Here is a 20,827-nt window from a genome sequence, read left to right as displayed (position 1 = left end):
CTTTCCTCAAGCTTATGGCATTCTTGCAGCGGACTTCTTCATCTGGTTTGTGCTTATTTTTGAGGGGGGGGGGGTCTTTTTTCTTTTTCTTTCTTTATTTTTTTTAACATTTTATTAGGGGCTCATACAACTGTTATCCCAATCCATACACACATCAATTGTGTAAAGCGCATTTGTACATCGTTTCTCAAAACATTTTCTCTCCATTGAAACCCCCGACATTAGGTCCTCATTTTTCCCTCCCTCCCCGCTCCCCCCTCCCGCATGAGCCCCTGATAGTTTATAAATGGGTATTTTGTCATATCTTGCCCTGTCCGACGTCTCCCTTCATCCACTTTTCGGTTGTCTGTCCCCCAGGGAGGAGGTCACACACAGTTCCATGTAATCGGTTCCCTCCTTCCTACCCATTCTCCCTTTACCCTCCCTGTTTCGCCACTCACACCATTGGTCCTATAGGGCTCATCCGTCCCGGATTCCCTGTATTTGAGGGGGAGAGTTTCTTCAGTTCTGTTGTGATGTGACCCATTTCATTTCTTTTCCTTATTATTTGTATCTTCTCCTTTGTTTGATTTGAAAGTGGTTTGTCAATTGTATCTATTCCTTTTTAAAAACCAATATCTAAGCTTTTTGATTCTTTTTATTGTTTTTCTGTTTCATTTATTTCTGCTCTACTTATTATTTCTTCTCTTCTGGTGACGCTAGGATTATTCTGTTGCTCTCTTTTGCTAATTGCTGGAGATGTTGGGGTCAGATGTTAATCCCAGTTCTTTATTTTTTTATGTGTATATTTACTGCTGTAAATTTCCCCCTGTGCATTGCTTTGCAATGTGTTATATATTGTTTTCATTCTCATTTGACTTAAGGGATTAATTTTATCTTTTAAATTTAATCTATAACCTAGTTTTTAAGATTGTTACTCATTTCCATATATTTGATTTTCCATATATTTGTTACTGATTTCTAATTTTCTAGTACCACAATCTATATCCTCTGTTTTTAAATTTTATGTTGACGTTTACATTTTATTTTGTTGTTTTTAAATTTTATTGAGGTTTGTTTTGTGGGCTAACATGATGCATTCTGGAAAATGTTCCCTATGTTCTGGAAAAGAATGTATATTGTACTGTCAGAATGAAACAGTACCTGGCCCTGTGTCCTCTCCACAATTATCCCTATGTCTCAGCCCATTGTTACAGCCACTATGTCAGTCCATCTCCTTGAGGGACTTAGTTTTCACTGGCCAACTTTACCAAGCAAGTCCCTTGTCTGGGTCTGGTCTGTTCTGAAAACATGTCCAAGTTACAGGCAACAAAGAGCTTCTAAGGAGCATCCTGCCTGTAATTCTTCCAAGACAAAGATATATTTGTTCTTTTGGCAGTCCATGGTACTTTCAATATTCTTCACCAGCACCACAATTCAAATGCATCCATTCTTCTCTGCTCTTCCTCATTTAATAGGCAACTTTCACATGACTTGGGTCAGGTGTGCCCTATTCCGCAAAGTAACATCTTTGCTTTTCAACACCTTAAAGAGGTCTCGTAGAGCAGATTTACCCAAGGCAATACATAGTGTGATTTCTTGACTGCTGCTTCCATGAGCAAGATAAAATCCTCCATAACTTCAATCTTTTTCCATTTATTATGATCTTACCTAATGGTCCAGCTGAGAGGGCTGGATCTTCTTTACATTGAGTTGCATTCAATAATCATGGCTGCAATCCTTGATCATCAGCAGCAAGTGTTCCAAGGTCTCCTCATTTTAAGCAAGGAAGGTTGTATCACCTGCATATTGAAAGTTATGAATAAACCTTGCTCCAATCCTGATGGCACATTCTTTAACTAATACAGCTTTTCTAATTATTTGCTCAGCACACAGATTGAATATGTATGGTGAGAGGATACAACCCTGGCATACACTTTTCTTGATTTTAATCCATGCATTATTTCCTTGTAAAGATTTGCACAGCTGCCTTTTGATCCACACACAGGTCCCACCAGAGCGCAATGAAGTGTTTTGGGATTCCCATTCTTCTCAAGGCTATCTATGGTTTACTTTAGCCATACAGTTGAATGCCTTTGCATAGTCAATAAAACACAAATATCTTTCTGGTATTCTCTACTTTCAGCCAAGATTCATCTGATATCAACACCAATAGCTCTTGTTCCATGTCCTCTTCTGAATCCGGCCCAAACCTCTGGAAGTTCCCTGTCAATATACTGTTGCAACCATTGTTAAATGATCTTCAGTACACTTACTTGCATGTGATATTAATGATACTGTTCTATAATTTGAGCATTCTGCTGGGTCACCTTTCTTTGGAATGGGTACAAATATGGATCTCTTCCGGTCAGTTGGCCATATGCAATCTCTTGAAATGGTTGAATGTCAACCAGTTCTTTTTCGGAAGAGTGACACTGTGTAATCTTTTCATCTTCTTTTGATGCTTTCTGCATCATTCAATATTTTGCCCATAGAATATTTCAATATTGCAACTCAAGGCTTAAATGTTTTTGTTTAGTTCTTTCAGCTTAAGATATTCTGAGCATGTTATTCCCCTTTGGTTTTCTAATTCCAGGTCTTTTGCACATTTCATTATAATATTTTACTTTGTTATCTCAAGCTGTTTTTGAAAATTTCTGTTCAGCTCTTTGACTTCACTTCCTCCCATTTGCTTGAGCTACTCTGTGATTAACGGCAAGTGTCAGGGACTCTTCTGACATTCATGTTGACCTTTGCTTCCTTTCTTGCCTTTAATGACCTTTTGCTTTCTTCATGTGTGATGTTCTTGATCTCCTCCCTCAGCTCATCAGAACTTCTGCCATCAGTGCTCAACGTGGCAAATCTGTTCTGAGATGTTCTTAAAGTTCAAGTGGGATATTCTCAAGGTTGTAATTTTGGCTCTAATGGACTTGTTCTAATTTTCTGAACAAGAATCAACCTGAATTTGCATAACTCTAGTCATTATGTAACCATGTTCTTGTTTCTGATGCTGGTTTTGCCTTAAAATCTGTTTTATCCTAAATTAGCATCGCCATTCCTATATATGTTTTATTGTCATTTGCTTGATATATATATTTTTCCATCATTTGATTTTTTCATCTATTTTGTCCTTGCATTTAAGGTGTCTCTTATCGACAGCATACTGATGGGTCCTATTTTCTTATCCATTCTATTACTCTTGTCTATGATTGGTGCATTTAGTTCATTTGCATATGTAATTATCATAGGTATGTATGGTGTTATCACTGTCATTTTGAGGTGAGGTTTATATTTAATTTTTGTTTGTTTTTTTGTGGTGCTCTTGTGTGTGTGTATTTATTTATTTTTGGTGCTGCTGTATTTTTCTTCCACATAGTGATGTGCTGCTTTGATTTTGTGTGCTAATTATTTCCTTCTCTGCTGTTATTGTAGTGCTTTTCATTTACTTTGAAGTAACCCTATAACTTGTTGATTTCTTCTCACATTTAAAATAGCCCGTTCTGTCTTTAAGTCTACTTGATTTCTTCTCCATTTGAAAGTTCTATATTTATGTCCTTTATTCCCTCATTTTACATTGTAATTGCATTCATTTACAAATCTCTGGTTCCCTATTTTTATTCTTTTTTTTTTTTTAAAAGGGTTGCAATTTTCTCACCAGCATCTTCAATCCCTCCCTTTTCTTTTCTTTTTTTTTTTTTTTTAAACATTTTATTAGGGGCTCATACAACTGTTATCCCAATCCATACACACATCAATTGTGTAAAGCGTATTTGTACATCATTTCTCAAAACATTTTCTCTCCATTTAAACCCCCGACATTAGGTCCTCATTTTTCCCCTCCCTCCCATTTTTTTTTTTTTCCACTTTAATCTCTTGCTGTGTATTCACGAGGGGAAGCTCCCTCAATTTCACTCTTTTGAGGCATCCCAAGGAAGATCTCCAAGGACATGGGTTCCAGGATCTTCCCTGCGTAGGCAGCACGCAGAAGCGTGAGGGTAAGCCAGGCAGATCGCCGGACCTCCGGAGCAGAGGACCTACAGGGTGTCCACTCATGGCACTTCGCATTTTAAAATGAGGGCCTCGTCCCTGGGTGGGCTCGAACCACCAACCTTTCGGTTAACAGCCGAACGCGCTAACCAATTGCGCCACAGAGACGGCGCCCCTATTTTTATTCTTGATTTCCTTTTAAAATCATTTCATTGGGGGCTCGTACAACTCTTATCAGACTCCATCCATCCATCGTGTCAAGCACCTTTCTTTGTACATTTGTTGTCATCATCATTCTCAAAACATTTTCTTTCTACTTGAGCCCTTGGTATCAGCTCCCCATTTTTGCGCCTCCCTTTCCGCCCCCTCCCTCACAAACCCTGGATAATTTATCAATTATTATTTTGTCATGCGTTACACTGTGCTCAGTCTATCTTCGCCCACTTTTCTGTTGTCTGTCCCCCTTGTGATCGGTTCCCCGTTTCTATCCCACCTTCCCCTTCCCCTCCTGGTATTGCTACTCTCATGATTGGTCCTGAGAGTTTTATCTGTCCTGGATTCCCTGTGTTTCCAGTTCTTATCTGTACCAGTGCACATCCTCTGGTCTAGCCAGATTTGTAAGGTAGAATTGGGATCATGATAGTGGTGGTGGGGGAGGAGCATTAAAGTACTAGAGGAAAATTGTATGTTTCGTTATTGCTATACCGCACCCTGACTGGCTCATCTCCTCCCTGAGGGGATATTCAGTTGTGTAAAGAGCCTTGGGTCCCCAATCTGTACCCCCCGCCTCATTTACAATGGTTTCATTTTTTGTTCTTTGATGCTCGATACCTGATCCCATAGACCCCTCATGATCACACAGGCTGGTGTGCTTCTTCCAAGTGGGCTTTGTTGCTTCTCAGCTGCGTGGCCGCTTGTTTATCCTCAAGCCTTTAAGACCCAAGACGCCATATCTTTTTGATATGCACCCACTTTGTCTTCAGTGATTGTATCGGGAAGGTGAGCATCTTAGAGTCCTCGATTGTTAGGACAAAGTGTTCTTGCATTGAGGGAGTACTTGAGTGGAGGCCCAATGTCCATCTGCTATCTTAATACTACACCTATAAATATATGCACATAAATCTATTTCACCCTCATCACATGTAGATTTGTTTCACTTTACATAATCCTATATTTGGATTGACTTCTGGTGATGTCATGTATGTTAATCTCAGGTTGTGTCTGTTAGTCTAGATTCTCTGTCGGAAGAACTCCCTGTAATATTTCTTGTAAAGTTGGTCTCATTTTTATAAATTCCTGTGATTTCTACTTTTCTGAATACATCCTCATTTTGCCATTGAATTTCAGGGAAATGCTCCTGGCTCTGTAATTCTCGGTTGGCTGTTTTCGCTCTGTCTTATCCAAACCACCCCACTGGGCTCTTGCTTACACGGTTTCTGCGGCAAGTTAGAGGTCATTCCTCCTGTTCTGGTTTGTAGGTGACTCTTCACTTTCCCCAGCTGTTTTCAGGTTTCATTCCCGTCTTTGATTTGGGGAAGTTTGGTTATACGCCATGATTTTCCTTTGATGTCTATTCTGTTTGGAGTTTGCTTAGCTTCTTGAATGCATAATCCCTCATCTTTCATGATAGTAAGAACATTTTCTTCCAGCAGCTCTTTTACGGTGCTTTCTTATTTTAGGCTATCTTTCCCTCTTCTGGAAATCAGAGCACATATAAGTTGTGCCTCTGGATGGTATCCCACATAATGCTTAGGCTTTCTATGTTTTTATGATTATTTTCCTGATTGTTTCTCTAGCAGGCAAATATGGAGGGATTTGTTTTGAAGCTCACTAAACTGCTCTTGCTTCGATTCCATTCCATCTTTTTCATGCATTTTCAATTTTATGCAACATTAGTATTAACCTTCTGGATTTCTATTTGCTGTTTTGGGATAGTTTTTAATATTCTCATTTCTCAGTTTTTGTAGTATTTTCCCGAGATCTTCTAAAACTTTGCTTGTGTTTTCTTCGATTTTTCTGTGCCACCTTTTTTAGCCACTCTCTTGATCTTTATCTCAATACATTGAGAGTACCTAAATATTCTTTTGAACTCCCTATCAAGGAATTCCAGTGCATTTCTTCCTCAGAAAGGATTTCTGGCTTTCTTTGTTAGTCACTTACTTGAACCATTCTATCTCGTTTCTTCATGCCACCTGAAATGGTGTGTTGCCTCCGTGACATGGTGGTGTTGTGTTTACATTTAACTGGTGACGGTATGTCGATGTGCTCTTAGATGCTCCCCACCTCCCTCCCTATGGTGGTGACAGAGGTTGGAGAATATGCATCATCACTGTCACTATTCATGTAGTGCAGTTACGTGCCCTGGGCTGACACCATTCACTGTCGATCAGGTGGCACAGGAACGAGTGGCGGCCCTTGCCCACTGGGTGGGACCGCAAGGCAGTATGTGATGCATTTCTCTGTCCTTTTCTCAGAAGCTCACGATTCTAGGATCATCCATATCAGTGTCATTTGGTCTCTTGTGTCCTTGTTCTAGAGCAGTGGTTCTCAACCTGTGGGTTGTGACCCCTTTGGGGGTCGAATGACCCTTTCACAGGGGCCGCCCAATTCATAACAGTAGCAAAATTACAGTTATGAAGTAGCAACGAAAATAATGTTATGGTTGGTGGGGGGGGGGGGGCAGTCACATGAGGAACTGTATGAAAGGGGCGCGGCTTTAGGAAGGTTGAGAACCACTACCCTAGACGGTTTGGGTAACATGTCTGCCGAGTTTGCCATTTTGCAGGAAATCCCCCGCCCCTTTTTTTTTTTCTTTTTCAAGGTGCATTGAAGACAACAAACCAACCAGTTGCCTTCAATTTGGTTACAGCTCACGGTCACCATGTGTACACAGCAGAACTGCTCCAAAGTATTTTCAAGGTGGTGATCTTTCCGAATCAGATCTCAGGCCTTTCTTTTTTTTTTAAAAAAACATTTTATTAGGGGCTCATACAACTGTTATCGCAATCCATACACACATCAATTGTGTAAAGCGCATTTGTACATCATTCTCAAAACATTTTCTCTCCACTTAAACCCCCGGCATTAGGTCCTCATTTTTCCCCTTCCTCCCCGCTCCCCCCTCCCTCATGAGCCCTTGATAGTTTATAAATTGGTATTTTGTCATATCTTGCCCTGTCCGACGTCTCCCTTCACCCACTTTTCTGTTGTCTGTCCCCCAGGGAGGAGGTCACATATAGTTCCTTGTAATCAGTTCCCTCTTTCCTACCCATCTCCCATTACCCTCCCTGTTTCGCCACTCACACCACTGGTCCTTAAGGGATCATTCGCCCTGGATTCCCTGTATTCTCAGTTCCTCCCTGTGTTTCCAGTTCCTATCTGTACCAGTGTACATCCTCTGGTCTAGCCAGACTTGCAAGGTCGAATTCGAGTCATGGTAGTGGGAGCGGGATCAGGCCTTTCTTTAGGGCATCTATGAGTAAGTTTGAACCACTGACCTTCTGTTTAGTAATAGAGTACTTGACTACTAAGTTTGTGCCACCCGGGGCTTCTAAGGCTACATGGATGTCCATATATTGCAGAAAGGATTTTTGCTCAACTTGGTCTTCCTCACTTGATATAAAAAGGTGGTTCCCTGCCAGGCATTTTTCCTCCATGAATATAATACACCTGCCTTTCTGCCAGGACACATTTACTCTGTAATATCATTGCTGGGCACTCAGCTGTCACATAAAGTTTGCAAGGTTTGCAGGTCTGAGAGCTAGCTGCCAACACAATTTAACAAGCTGGATGCAGCAAGCAGAAGGCTGGATGCAGCAATCATGAGTCAACCCCTCCTGCCCTGCAGACTTTTAAGTGTGGCAACAGCTGGTACAGGGGAAGGCCTCCAACCATGGGACAACTAAGTGAAAGGGTAAATACCAAAAATTCTATCTTAGTTTTTGGAACTGGTCGGCTAATTATAGATTCACTGACTTTCTCACTCTCAGGGAAACAACTGTCTGATATTATATTGTGTGGCCTGAACAAATTGAACTAGGTTATATAGTAATCTAAGCTAGGAAGTCACAGCTGGGTTCAAATTCAGACTTTGCCATTAATTAACTCCGTGATGTTGGGCAAGTGATTTTATTTCTCAGATCCTCATGTATAAGAGGAATAAGTATCTCTACCTCGGACAGGTGGTGGGAGAGTGAGGTCATGTATCTCATACACCTTGAATTGTTCCCGGAATATAACTGAAGATTCATAAATGTAAGCTATTTATTATAATAATTATTTACAAAAGCATGTTCCACAGGATGACCCATTACATCCATTTCAATGCCACCAACTGAGGCGGGCGCCTCCGCTATGGCGTAGACACTACAGGTCAACAGCGCATGACGCGTGGCGCTGAGATTAAGACAAATCAACCCCTGGCCGTTTGTCATGAAACTGGGGCACAATCAGAACGAATAAACCCTCTGAATTCCTGTCAGGACGGCAAGCAGTCCACCTGAGGGTATAGGGATCCCAGCGTTTCCCAGCTGGACAAGTGCTGTGGGGCAAGTCCAGAGAGGACACTTGGAGAAGAGGGAAGGGCAACTGAAAGCTGTCTGTTTTCCAGCCAGAGAGCCCTGCCATCCAGTCACTTCACCTCGCCAACCTCATCACACACCACACAGGCCAGCCGGGCAGCTGCCCCGCGCTCTCTGAACGACCCGCCCGACTCCTCTCCCAGCCGCAACTGTTGCACTGATGCTAGAACGTGGTCATCCTTTCCTTTGTCAGTTGCCGTCCAGTAGGAGGAAGGGGCGCCCGCCTCTGCCCCTTGAAGCCCGCGCCTCTCCTCAGCAGCCATGCCTCGGAGGCCAGGCGCAGTCCGTGCCATCTGAAATGTTTTAAAAGTCAGAGCAAATGTTGACACGATGATCTGGCAGCTTCCTCTTCCTGAACCAAAGGCCAGATCTTTCAGGAAAGAAAACAATCTCAGCTTGCCTCTCAAAGACCCGCCCCACTCACATGGGGAAGGAGAGAGAGGGGCTGGGGAGGAGAGGGGGTGGGGCGGGAGCCAAAGCAGAAACTTGTGGGGAAACTCTTTCAGTGACTTCAGAGCCACTGGAGTGATAGGAGCTAGGTTGACAGGAGAAAACCATCCTGAGACCTGCCAGACAGTTCCTGAAGGAAAGAGAAAGCAAGCGGTGAAAGGGAGGGCAGCAGGGCTGTTGGCAGGGCCTCGCTGCTGCCCAGCTTGGCCTGCATTTGCCTTGGGCACCGCGGCTTTTTGAGCGATGGACAATCATGCTAAACGGGGAATGTGAGTGACAGGTGTCGGCCATCCTGACCCCGAAGCTGGACCTAAGTTACAGAAGGCTGAGCATCCACCTGGCGAAGTCCGGCAGCCAGGCCTGAGGCTGCGGGTGATAGCTTTTCCCAGGAGACCTGGCTTGATTCCAGTTCTGTCACTTCCTTGCTTTGTGACCATGCTCATGCTAAGGCTCTCTGACCGCCAGCTTGCTCATCCATCCAGTAGGAGCACCAGCACCTAGTCTGTCAGGCTGCCGCATGCCACATCCCGCCAGCAGACATGGGCTGTCAGCCTGGACAACAGCATGAGCTTGTGAAGTTACGGTGTGCCCACTCATGGCACCCCCACGCGTGCCCAGTTAGAACCGTGCTCCGAGTTTCTGATGGCTGGTCTTAAGAGAAGCGGACCACCTAGCCTGTCAGCTGAGGCAACATCTGTGTGGTACGTCCTATCACCAAACTTGGATAGCAGCCAAGCACACAAATGAACTCTTTGTACCACCAAAAGATGACCAGCTACAAGACCCTTATCATAGAAGCACACAGGCATTCCACGTGGCCTCCGAGAAGCTGCCTCACCTTTCAGAGCCTCCTTTTTATCCATCCATCCCTGAAGTACCAATTCTTCTAGGAACTTGCATAAGATGTAGCACATGGGGTCTGCCTTACACTAGTTAATTGGGGGCAATCTTGAGTGTGTGAGCTATGGCATTTTTCTGTTCTTGCAACCGGCATTCTGGGGAGCACCCTTCTCTCTCAGACGTCAGGCTCACAGGGTAAGAAACTGCTCAGAGGACAAGTGATGTCAATTCACTCTAGAATTCAGCAGAGGGAGCTGGGGCCGGGGCAACTGATTGTGAAGAATCACATGGGTGATAAAAGTGTAGTGCCAAGCATATGCACATTGGTTGGGCACATCCATGCTACATCAAGCCCTACTCTTGGTGGGACCACTGTGCTTCCTTGAGCTGGTCCCTAGCCTGACCAGCGATTGCTTCCTTTTTAAAACCCTCCTGTTGTCTCCGTGATTTCAGCAACATTCAGCTGCTGCTGCTCTGGAAGTTAGGCAGCTGAGTACAACCCTGAAGAATTGGTGGCAACGGGGTTAGACGTGGGTCTAAACCAGGAACTACATGAGGATTCTTAATGTAACTGCAAAACACTGTCTAGGTCTGTAGATGGCATGGAGTGAGCTGCTAAACATCCATGGGATCCCTTTGCGTAAGTCTCTTTTGCAGCGAGGCTGGGCTATGTGACCCATGCTGACCACAGGCTGAGATCACGTGTCATGTGTTTCAGGACTGATGTATTAAAGAACTGGGACGCATTTGCTAACTCTTTCTTCCCTTCTGGGGGACCCATATGCAGAGGTGGGAGGTTATCTGAATAACTGAGTCAGATAACTGAATTCAGATAACTAAGAGGTTATCTGAATCTCTGAGTCAATTCATGGAGGCCTGGGGTCACTCAGCTTTCATGGAAACCTTTGCTGTATTGAGCTACTGAGAGTGCAGGGCCTGAGTTGAAATGGACTGAACATTACCCAGCATTCTGAGGACAGGTGCAAGTTGGACTACCAGCTTTCTACCCCCAAGAGGCACCAGGTTACCAGCTTCTTAAGGTCACTGTTGTGAAGTCCTCTGCAAACATGGGGTAACCACAGTCAGAACTGACAGCAACTAGCATCATTCTACCGTGTTCCAGGGGAGGGGATCAATGCCTGATTTCCACAAGCATATTATCAGGTCTCTCCTTAGTCTGGAGGCTCCAGTGAGACCTGTTCTCATCACAGCAAAGTGAAAACCTCCACTGACAAGATGGGAAAGTCTGCAAGAGATGCACTTGGAGATGTTAGACTCCAAAAAGGCAAGCAAGAATTCTACCAGCAATGCCTGGCTCTCACCTGATACAGCATCCAAGGTCTCAAAGGCTTGAAATTAAACAACCAGCTATAGATAGGGAAGCAAATAAGCCCACATGGAAGCAGCACACCAGCCTATGATCAAATGGCGACAGGATCAGTTATCAAAAGACCCAAAGCAAACAATTATATCGATGTGAAGCTGGGGGTGGTGGTGGTGGAGTGGAGACCCAAAGCCCATTTGTAGACAATTGGACATCACTCCACAGAAGGGCGATTCAACCAGTGTGCTGTATAGCATCAACAAAACGCACATCATTCCTCTAGGCCCTGAATGCTTCCACCCCACCTACTACTGTGACCCAGTTCTACCTTACAAATCCAGCTAGACCAGAGTACACACATTGATACTGGTAAGAGCTTTCGACACATGGAATTCAGGACAGATAAAACCCTCAGGAACGGTAGTGAGAGTAGTGATACTATGAGGGTAGAGGGATGGTGGTGGTAGTGGTGGTGGTGGTGGGGGAGGGTAATTTAGAATGGGGAAACTCATCACAAGGTTGGATATATAGTCCATCCACCCAGGGGAACAAGTAACAGAAATGTGGGTGAAGGGCAGTGTAAGACATGAAATAATACATAATTGATCAAGGATTCACAAGGGTGGGGTTGGGGAAAAAGAGCTGATACCCAGGGCCCAAGTAGAAAATGTTTTGGAAATGTTGATGGCAACTAAGTACAAGTGTGCTTAATATAACTGAATGATGGATTGTCATACGATCTGAAAGAGCCCAGAAATAAAATTTAAAAATTTTCTAAAATCCCGGCTACACCCACTGCCACCCCAGGCTGTGGGAAGGGCCCAAACACCAACAATTTTCAAAACTGCCTGGCTTTGAGGGCTGCAGATCTAATCCCTGCCAGTCACACGGATCCTGCTCCACACAGAACATCCCTCTCGTCCCTCCCCACTCAGCATTCAAACATGTCATCACCAGCTTCCATCCTCCACTACAGCTTTTAAGTCCACTTCACTTTACACCCACTCTGCAACCCAATTACTGGAGCTCCTCTCCCCGGTCACCACTCTACTGTTGACCCCATGCTGCTGTCTAGATCTTATCTGTCCTGGCCGTTTAACTGACCAGGGACTGCTTCTTTAAAAACCCTCCTGTTGTCTCCGTGATTTCAGCAACATTCAGCTGCTGCTGCTCTGGAAGTTAGGTAACTGAGTACAACCCTGAATAATTAGTGGCAATGGGGTTAGACGTGGGTCTAAACCAGGAACTACAGGTATTGTTCCCAATTCTCATTTGGGCGATCTGTATTTGCACCAGGTAGAGGCTGCAGTCACACTGAGCAAGACGCCAGGGTGAAGCCCTAGCAAAACTAGGTGTAGTTTGGGACATACTGTTAGAGATGTACACATCCACATCAAAATAGCAAATAAGCAATGTGACAGGAACCCACAGTTCAGGGGAGAGATTGGAAAACATTTGGAAGGCTTTAGTAGAAATGGTGTTCCAAACTATGAAATAGAGTCCAAGGTAAAAGTGAGGAATTGACAGGAGGGGAAGAGGCAAGGTAGCCCAATACTGTGGGCGCTACCAGTGGTTCAAGGAAGGAAGAGCAACCTGTCACAAGACGCATCTACCAGGAAGTCACTGGTCCCCCTGAACAGGAAGTCCTACTGGAAAAGGAGAGATAGAGACAGGAAGGACCTGAGATCACCATCAACCCATCCTCAATTGTTCAGATGTTGACGGTGGGAAGTGGGGAGCATCGAATTCTCATTCAGAACAAACCGTAACATTTTTTCTCATGTTTCCACCCACCAGAAATGAAGGAGTGCTGGCTCACAGGACACCATGTTCAGGGACGTGCGAGTGTAGTTTCTGCAGGTCCGTATGCCAACCACCGAGCCCGCCAGAGGGCATTTTACAGGGCACAGTGCCCGAGACACCTCCAGCAAAGGGAACTCTAGAGAAGCCAACTGCTGACGCACTAGCTCTTTGCTGCTTTCAAACTTGCTGTGGTCAACTCACAACCAACTTCCTTCCTACTGAGATTTCTCAATGTGAACGGGGCGTCTGTGCTGCAGGGCAAGCGCGCTTCACATCATCAGGATAAACAATCCATTACAAAGAATCTTTATTTTCAAGTGATGATTACCATTACATCAATAACAAGTAACAGCTCTAGTCGCTTCTATAAACTAAAAGCAGCCCAAACTAGAGGAGTACAGGTATTCCCCAGCTTTACCAAAGTTCGAGTCCCGCCTCTCTGCATTTCTCAAAGGCCTCCGTGTGGGCCTGCTTCCGCTCACGGGGTTTTTGCTTGTGTGAGAAAAGGCGCACAGCAGAACCAGCTTTCGGTGTTTTGCAGCGCGTGCCCCAAACAGCAAAGTGGCCTCTCTGAGCTCTTTGCCGGGAGGCCCCAGCCTCAGCATCCAGCGGGTGGTTTGGAACACGCCTGTGAACACCGGGAATTAAGACTGGTTTGTGTGTTATTTGGAAAGACTCGGTGGGTTCGTTTTCTGGAAAGCTCAAAACAATCCCCCCATAAATTAACATGAAATACTTCTCCACTTTAAGCGTACTCGGCTTGCAAAAGCCTTCCCTGGAAAGTTGCACTTGTGGACAGCGGGGGAACCTGTATTCATTGTTCTAACCCTTTAACACGGAGGGTTATTTTAAGGCTGGCTGCTGTCTACACAGGTTACAAAATACCTACTCACTACTTTTTTCATTGATAAAGCCCCTGACCTTCAAAGAAAGTTTTAGGGAAATGAAATATTTAACCCATTTCTTTCTTCAAAGAATTTTTTTTTGTACTAGATATCTAAGAAAGAAGTTTTGCTGCTTCAGCTAAAAAGCATAGGAAAACCGTGTACACCATTAAATTCATAAGAAATATGAGGTAAGATAAAAGCTTTGGATAAGCTCTAAGTCTATACAAAGTACTTGGTTTGCTACTCTGCAAAAAGAGAAGGAAGCTATCCCATACTATACAGAAATAATTTAATGCGTTTTTGCAATAGCACTGTAGCTCTGCGAAAGCTTCTTGTTCCATGACAGCATCCACATTGCCAATGCACGGAACAGGCTCGCCCTTCTTCCCTATCCGTTGAAGCGGTAGTTTTCGTGAATTTCTGGGTGGATGTCACAGATGAATTTCAGGAGGGAATCCAAGACATCATCCCTGTTCTGCCGGAAGTAGGTCTGGAGGAGAGTCATCTTCTCCTCGGTCTCCTTCTCCACCTCCGTGCTGACACTGCCATGGGATCCCAGAGCCTGCAGGGGGGGTGCAAGGACAGAGATGTCAGGATGGGCTCCAGCTGACTAGGAGCAATACTGAGTAGGCAATTTGCTGACTGTGAGAGAAACCCAGGCTCACCCTGAATGTCAGAGACCAGCTCAGGCACTGGAACCTCCACCTCCCAAGTCACGGTATGAGGGGAAACAGGCCCTCCACCCAAGGTTCATGAGAGCATGAATGATGCAGTCACTCTGGCAGCCAACCTAGCAACCAGGCTGTGCAACAGCGGATTAGAGCCCACTGTCAGGGGTCCATCCTGACTGGCAGCAACCTAGGAAAGAGCCTAACTGTTCCTTGGGGTTCCAAGATTGGCAATCTTGATGAGAGCGGCCAGCCTCACCTTCCTCCTGGTGAGTTGGGATGGATGATCTTGTGGTTATCAGTCCAGCAGTTAACCTGCCCCACCCCCCTTAAAACTGATTGCAGCATAGGGTGTCAAAGAGGAGAAGGCTGTCTTTCCGCAAGTGTCCCCTCGTGGTTTTGTGGATAGCTCAACAATGTACGGCATAAGCAGCTACCAGAGACATTTCAACAGCACGTTGGTGGCCCAAAGATATAATCTCAACCTATACCTGGAGACCGAGTAGGACGCCCAGAGGGAAAGGCATGGTTGGGAAATGGAAATGGGATCCCGAGCATCATTTAAGTGCTTGGATCCAGATAAAAACCTTTCACCTGGGTTCTTAATTATGTAGCCCTGCAAATCCTATCTTGTTTGAACCTGTTTGCTTCTGCTACTTGTGGCCAAGGGTTTTGAAGTTTTCCTCTGAAGCCCTTCTCCATCTTCTTGACCTTGTTTCCTCCGTAGCTAATTAGACCACAGCTCTTTTCACAGTTGAATTTTACTAAGGAGTGCCTCTGACCACCAGACTGTACGCACTATGAAGGTAGAGACCGTAATCTATTTCCATTCACAGCTGATTCTCCAGCCCCTATACCTGCAGGGACCACGTGAACTGCACAACAGACAAGGGCGGGTTCCCAGATGTTCACAGGGGAAAATCAGGATCTTTTCCATCAACTTTTTCAAGAACTTTCTGAAGTCTTGTGTTAAATGACTGAATTAATGAAGGCTAGGATTCAGTGCTTTTTAAGATTATTCTAAGAGACTCAACCTGAGTATCCAATAAAATACACAATAATACACTCTGTCAGACCTCTAAGCTATGCTAAATATCTGGAGCCAAGGGGCAGGGGAAACTTCAGAAACCAAGCAAACGGAGCCCACCGCAGCTTCTTTGGCCTTGAACTCTTTCTCCCTTTGCAGGCGGTACTGTTCGATTTCAGCCTGAGCTTCTTCTTTGGCCTGCTTCAGCCTCCGGTTCTTTCCTGGTTCAGAGGGAGAGAATATCACAGGAGTGGTTAAAGGACACCTGGAGAAGCAGCTCATAGCGACCCTAGGGGACAGGGAAGAAGGGCCCCCGTGAGTTTCTGAGACTGTAAGGGTTCACAGGAGTAGAGAGTCCCCTCTCCCCTCACAGGGGCTGGTGGTTTGACTGCGGAGGGTGTGGAGACCACAGCCCAGCTCGGAGCCACCACACCATCAGCGTGTCCCTGAGTCGAAATCGATTCAGTGGCAGCGAGTTTTGTTTGCTTTTTGAGAGAAGCCAAGAGAAACCAAGATGGTAAATGTTAGCAGCAACCAAGGATACGCCCCCAGACAACAGTTCCAGGGCGGGGGTGTGGGACAGCAGGAAAGAAGAGACTCAGAGCTAACTTACAGGTCTCGACTAAATGTTGGAGTCACTAACCACAGCCAGATGAAAAGGAGCACATTTCGGAATGTCCTGGAATATTCTCTGAATCTCAACTACCAAGAACCAGGATAAAATGGGCGCCATTAGCCATCGAGGGGACACCCTCTTGCTAAGAAGTCAACACTTCAGCTTGTTGATTACAAGCGGAGCTCTGTTTAGAACCTTAGCAAGGGGACTTAATTTGCTCCCAAGGGACATCAACCTGAAAGGTAACTAAAGGGACAGATGATGTAATATTGGGGCAGAAAAACCCACGGCTGTCACCAGCAAGGAAGTGGTGACCGAGAAGGAACGCTGAATGGGGAAGCTTGGCTCCGAAGACCACACAGTATCTGAAAGGAGAGACAGGAGTGAACAGATTTCTAGGATGCTGTTTTTGGAATACGCTGAAACTATACAGAACAAAACATATGCCACCTCGATTTCTGTATGTACAATTCGGTGACAATGACAACATTCCTCAGGTTGGACAATTATAAAGAGTATTTTAATGTACTGATGGGAAAAGTATCTAAATTTATCAGCCGGTATTAAAACACCCCACAAGACCAACCAACACATACTATTTGTTTTGAGCCTGCTCAGTAATCAAAGTTCTGAAGCACCCAGATGCCAAAATAAAAGGGGGGGCTTGGCTGGCCAACCCGAGCATTTATTTACTCTAGAGCAGTGGTTCTCAACCTTCCTAGTGCCTCGACCCTTTCATACAGTTCCTCATGCTGTGGTGACCCCCCAACCATAAAAGTATTTTCGTTGCTACTACATCAGTCATTTTGATACTGTTATGAATCGCTGACCCCCATGAGAGGGTCACAGAGAGAACAGCTGATCTAGAGCAAAAGAAGACTACCTCTGAAATGTTTTTTTATTTTTTGCTAACATCCTATATCAATTGCTCAGAACTCAAGCGGCCCTAATGGCGTCAGCACTCCACGTGCTCAGGCTGAAACAATCACCAGGTCTCTCTGCAGGCATTCCACATTTGTGCAATTCTGTATTTACGCCATTATTAACAGAGCCGACTGCCTTCCCACCAGAGCCCTGGTGTCACAGTGGGTCTAAAGGTCAGCAGTCTGAACCTACCAGCAACTCCTTGGGAGAAAGACGAGGTTATTTGCTACACTGAAGATGTATAGCTTTCAGAAACTCCACATCAGCTGCCCTCCAGAGCTGCTATGAGTCAGACTCTATGGCAGCAACCTTGGCTTTCTGGTTTGGCTTTCCTCCAATCCCCTTCAACCCAAAGCCCCAAGTGCTAGCTTTCCCATCAACTATACTGAACTACATTTCGAAGCCATGGGTCTTTCCCAGACCCAAACCCACAAACAACATTTCCAACCAGAACATTGTCCAACAGCAGCTCCATTAATTTCACAACACATCTCTAATCATTCCCAACTCCACAGCACCGGGAATTAGTTATGCTAAAACGATTTTTGTTCTTTTCAACATACACCTTCAGAGTTCAATCTTAACAAAACTTCTCTGAGGATATGGATATATATATGGATTTAATTAGCAATTTACATTTCTTTTATATCTTATTTCTCTTGGTCATTGTATATGAGAGTCGGTGTTTAGTCTGGTTAATAAGTAATGGCCACTTGAGATATATGTATACAAGACCTGCACCACGCTCAAAGATTGCAGAAATGTGTAAAACATGACTCCTACCTCCAAGGCACTCTTAGTCTTACCATAACCCAGGCACTAGTTCCTGGACTTCTCCCCAAGTAGTCTACTACTGTCCTTCCAAACAGATACAACTCCTGTTACTGATGAATCACAGGACACTGAGAAGTCTATCTGGAAATACTGCATCAAGGGAAACCCTGAAATAACAGAAGTTTCCAGTCACCGGAGTAAGAAAAGGCTTCTTCCTATAGCCAGCTCTCAAGAGCAGCCTAAAGAAAACTTTTCTTATGAAAGAGTATCCTACAGCCTTTAGTAAAGTAGTACAAACAACCATGCTGGAAATCCACTTGGGTGTCGGGCAGAAGCAGGAGGAATCCATGATGAAATTAATTAGCATTTAAAGGCGATTATTTAGTGTTTTACCTTGGGATAGAAAAAGTAGCCCTAAGTCTCAGCTTTTTCCATAATACATAAAAATCACTTCTGAGCCTCCTTGCTCCCTATAGGTAAAAGGGCATCCCACCAGGCGTGAACTTGACCTACAGAGCTAACCTAGTCTATCTGTTATCAGAAGCTGATGACCAATTATTTAAAAACAAAAACAAACGAAACACCCAAGGGACTGTATTTCACTGGCAGCAATAAGCACCTGGAAGGAGTCAGAGTCAGAAGTGATTTCCTGGAACACTGCAGCCCCAATTTTTGGGCCTGTAGGAAAACTAGAGTTAGAGAACTAGGGGACAAGAGGCTTCTCCAATCCAAGGAAACAGCTTGGCACACAAAGAGCTGCAGGTGAGCTGAACAAAAATGCCTCTGGGCAATTTACAGTGGCATTTTCAGGCTCCTCTTCAGGTTCTGGGGATTACCTACAGGAATACCGACGGCAGGAGCCAGATCCCCGGTCTCCTTAAGGAATTTCTATCTTATTCCGAAGGCACTACACGCTTAGGGCAACTCTGGGAGAGAAAAAGTTGAAATTGCTAGGCAGTTGTCTTCGACAACTGACCAGGATAGAACCGATGCAAATGCTGACTCATTAGCAATGTGCACATCTCAGCGTCCATCCTCATTTTACTGGGAATTAACCTATGCAAGATTTGCTTTCTTCACAGGGACTTCGAATGCCAGGGCAGCATAGACACAGATCCAGCAGGCACTGCCCTTGGCACGATTAAAATCCAAAGCATTTAAAGAGGACTTAATGAGTTAGGCTGGTCCGGGAGTCTCAGAGAACCTGATGTCCCGGCTCGCGTGCTGGTGCGCAAGGGGCTGACTAATCGTGGTGAACTGGAGGAGAAGTGGCAGGGCAGGCTTTCCGACTGAGCGCCCAAAGGGAGCGGAGCTCAAACGACCGAGTGGGGGCGGGAAAGGGAGCGAGTTCCATTGGGGAGAGAGAGCCCATTCACAGGCCGCCCAGACCCCACGGGCCGCTCGTAACCTGTGGGCTGTCTCTACGCCCGGACCTTGCAGCCCGCTGCGCAGCGAACAGTCGACTCACAAGCCTGCCAGAACCCCAGGCGCAAAGCCTTGGGCAACACACAAGATCCTGAGACTCGAAACACCCCGGCCCCGGACGCAGGCCTTTGGGCCTCCAACACCTCCCGCAGCCCAGCACCGCCCTAAGGCTCGCGCCACGCCCGGCCGCCCCGGGCGGGACTCACGCTTGCGGGCCTCGGACACCTTCTCCGCAGCCCGCTTCTCCGCTTGCAGCAGCTGCTGGATGCCTTGCGACTGGCTGGCCATGGCGGCAACGCCAACGACTCACAAGCCGCCGAGGGGCACCGCCTAAAGCGACTCCAAACCTGCCCCCCAGTCCCGGCAGGTCAGCTGACCCAGTGGCGCAGGAAGTGCGGCTGCGCCGTGAGCCCGCCCTTCCGTCACGTGACCCTGCGGCGCCGCGTCAACCAATGGGATTGGGCTTCTCCAGACGCCGGCGCGACGGGGTGGGCGGGGAAAGGTCGACCGGCGCCTGCGCAGGCTCGCCTTTGTTCTCGACCTGCTCCGCGCCTGCCACTGACCCGTGAAAGCCACTGTCAAGGATTTTTCCTTGGCGGCTCGATGGCGGCAGTCTCTTACGTTACAATGAGCCTACGTTCAACGCCAGAGAGGAGAAACCAAGCTAGACCCCATTCTCCTGCTTCATAAAGTGCGGTGGCACGCCCAGTGTACTGAGGGCAGGTTAGGAAAATTCTTGGCAGAATTGGGTACAAGCTAACCTTCATCTCCTGTTGTTTACCACGCTGGACCCAACTTTATCGCTACCAGAAAGATTGGACATTTTCCCGTAAATATTGATTGAGTCCTCTCTAGGATTAAACTGTCTCATGCTCTTAGTGACATTGAGTCAATTCTGACTCATAGTGACTGACCCCCATGTGGCTAAGCAGAATGCCTCGTCCTTCTCCCAACTGGTGGGTTTGAATCGCTGACCTTGAGGTTAGCAGCCCAACATATAGCTCGCTATGCTACCAAGACACCTGTTCTTATGAAAAGGCTCCTCATTACTTAGGAGACACCAAGCTTCTACTAAAAGACAAAACGAGCCAAGCTCACTGCCATCAAATGGATTCCAACTCACAGGGAGTCTACCCCGAGTTTCCAGGAGCGGACAGCGTGATCTTTCTCCCACAGAGAAGCTGGTGGGTTTAAACCAGGACTTTGCGGTGAACCCAACATCTAACCCACCGCCTGGCCAGGCCTTCCGTTAAAGGTGAGGGGAATTTTAGCACTAAGATATCAGTGATCGCTGCATAGCAAGATGAACACAATGCCACTGTATATTACAGATGAAATGTTGAAATGACACACACGCATTTACCACAATTTTTTTAAGGAGTACTGAAGAAAAAAAAGGTCCCTTGAAGTATACAGTTTATTGACAGTAGACAAACCCAAACCAAAAACCTACCACACTGCCTTGGAGTGGATCCTAACTCACAGAGACCCTATTGGGTAAGGTAGAACTGGCCCCTGTGGATTTTGGAAACTAACTCTAAAT

At 45.7% G+C, this 20,827-nt stretch overlaps 1 protein-coding gene and 1 non-coding gene across 2 annotated transcripts; both read right to left on the bottom strand.

The window, feature by feature from the left end:
* Positions 1 to 4,060: 4,060 nt before the first annotated feature.
* TRNAN-GUU lies at positions 4,061 to 4,134 on the bottom strand. Its single transcript has one exon. It is a non-coding gene; the product is annotated as a tRNA-Asn (tRNA).
* Positions 4,135 to 13,253: 9,119 nt separating this feature from the next.
* On the bottom strand, positions 13,254 to 19,654 carry ATP6V1G1 (ATPase H+ transporting V1 subunit G1). The gene is made up of 3 exons (XM_004712546.2): positions 19,491 to 19,654; positions 15,666 to 15,766; positions 13,254 to 14,412 (listed from the first exon to the last, which is right to left on the bottom strand). Exons 1-3 carry the CDS (start codon positions 19,570 to 19,572, stop codon positions 14,239 to 14,241), a joined length of 357 nt encoding a protein of 118 aa, XP_004712603.1. The 5' UTR covers positions 19,573 to 19,654; the 3' UTR covers positions 13,254 to 14,238.
* Positions 19,655 to 20,827: the final 1,173 nt, after the last annotated feature.

This window comes from Echinops telfairi, unplaced genomic scaffold (assembly GCF_000313985.2).
Source record: "Echinops telfairi isolate 266 unplaced genomic scaffold, ASM31398v2 ScPeMD7_7410;HRSCAF=8448, whole genome shotgun sequence".
Taxonomy (NCBI): domain Eukaryota; kingdom Metazoa; phylum Chordata; class Mammalia; order Afrosoricida; family Tenrecidae; genus Echinops; species Echinops telfairi.
Note: the sequence above shows the minus strand (reverse complement) of the source record. Positions and strands in the feature narration are given on the sequence as shown.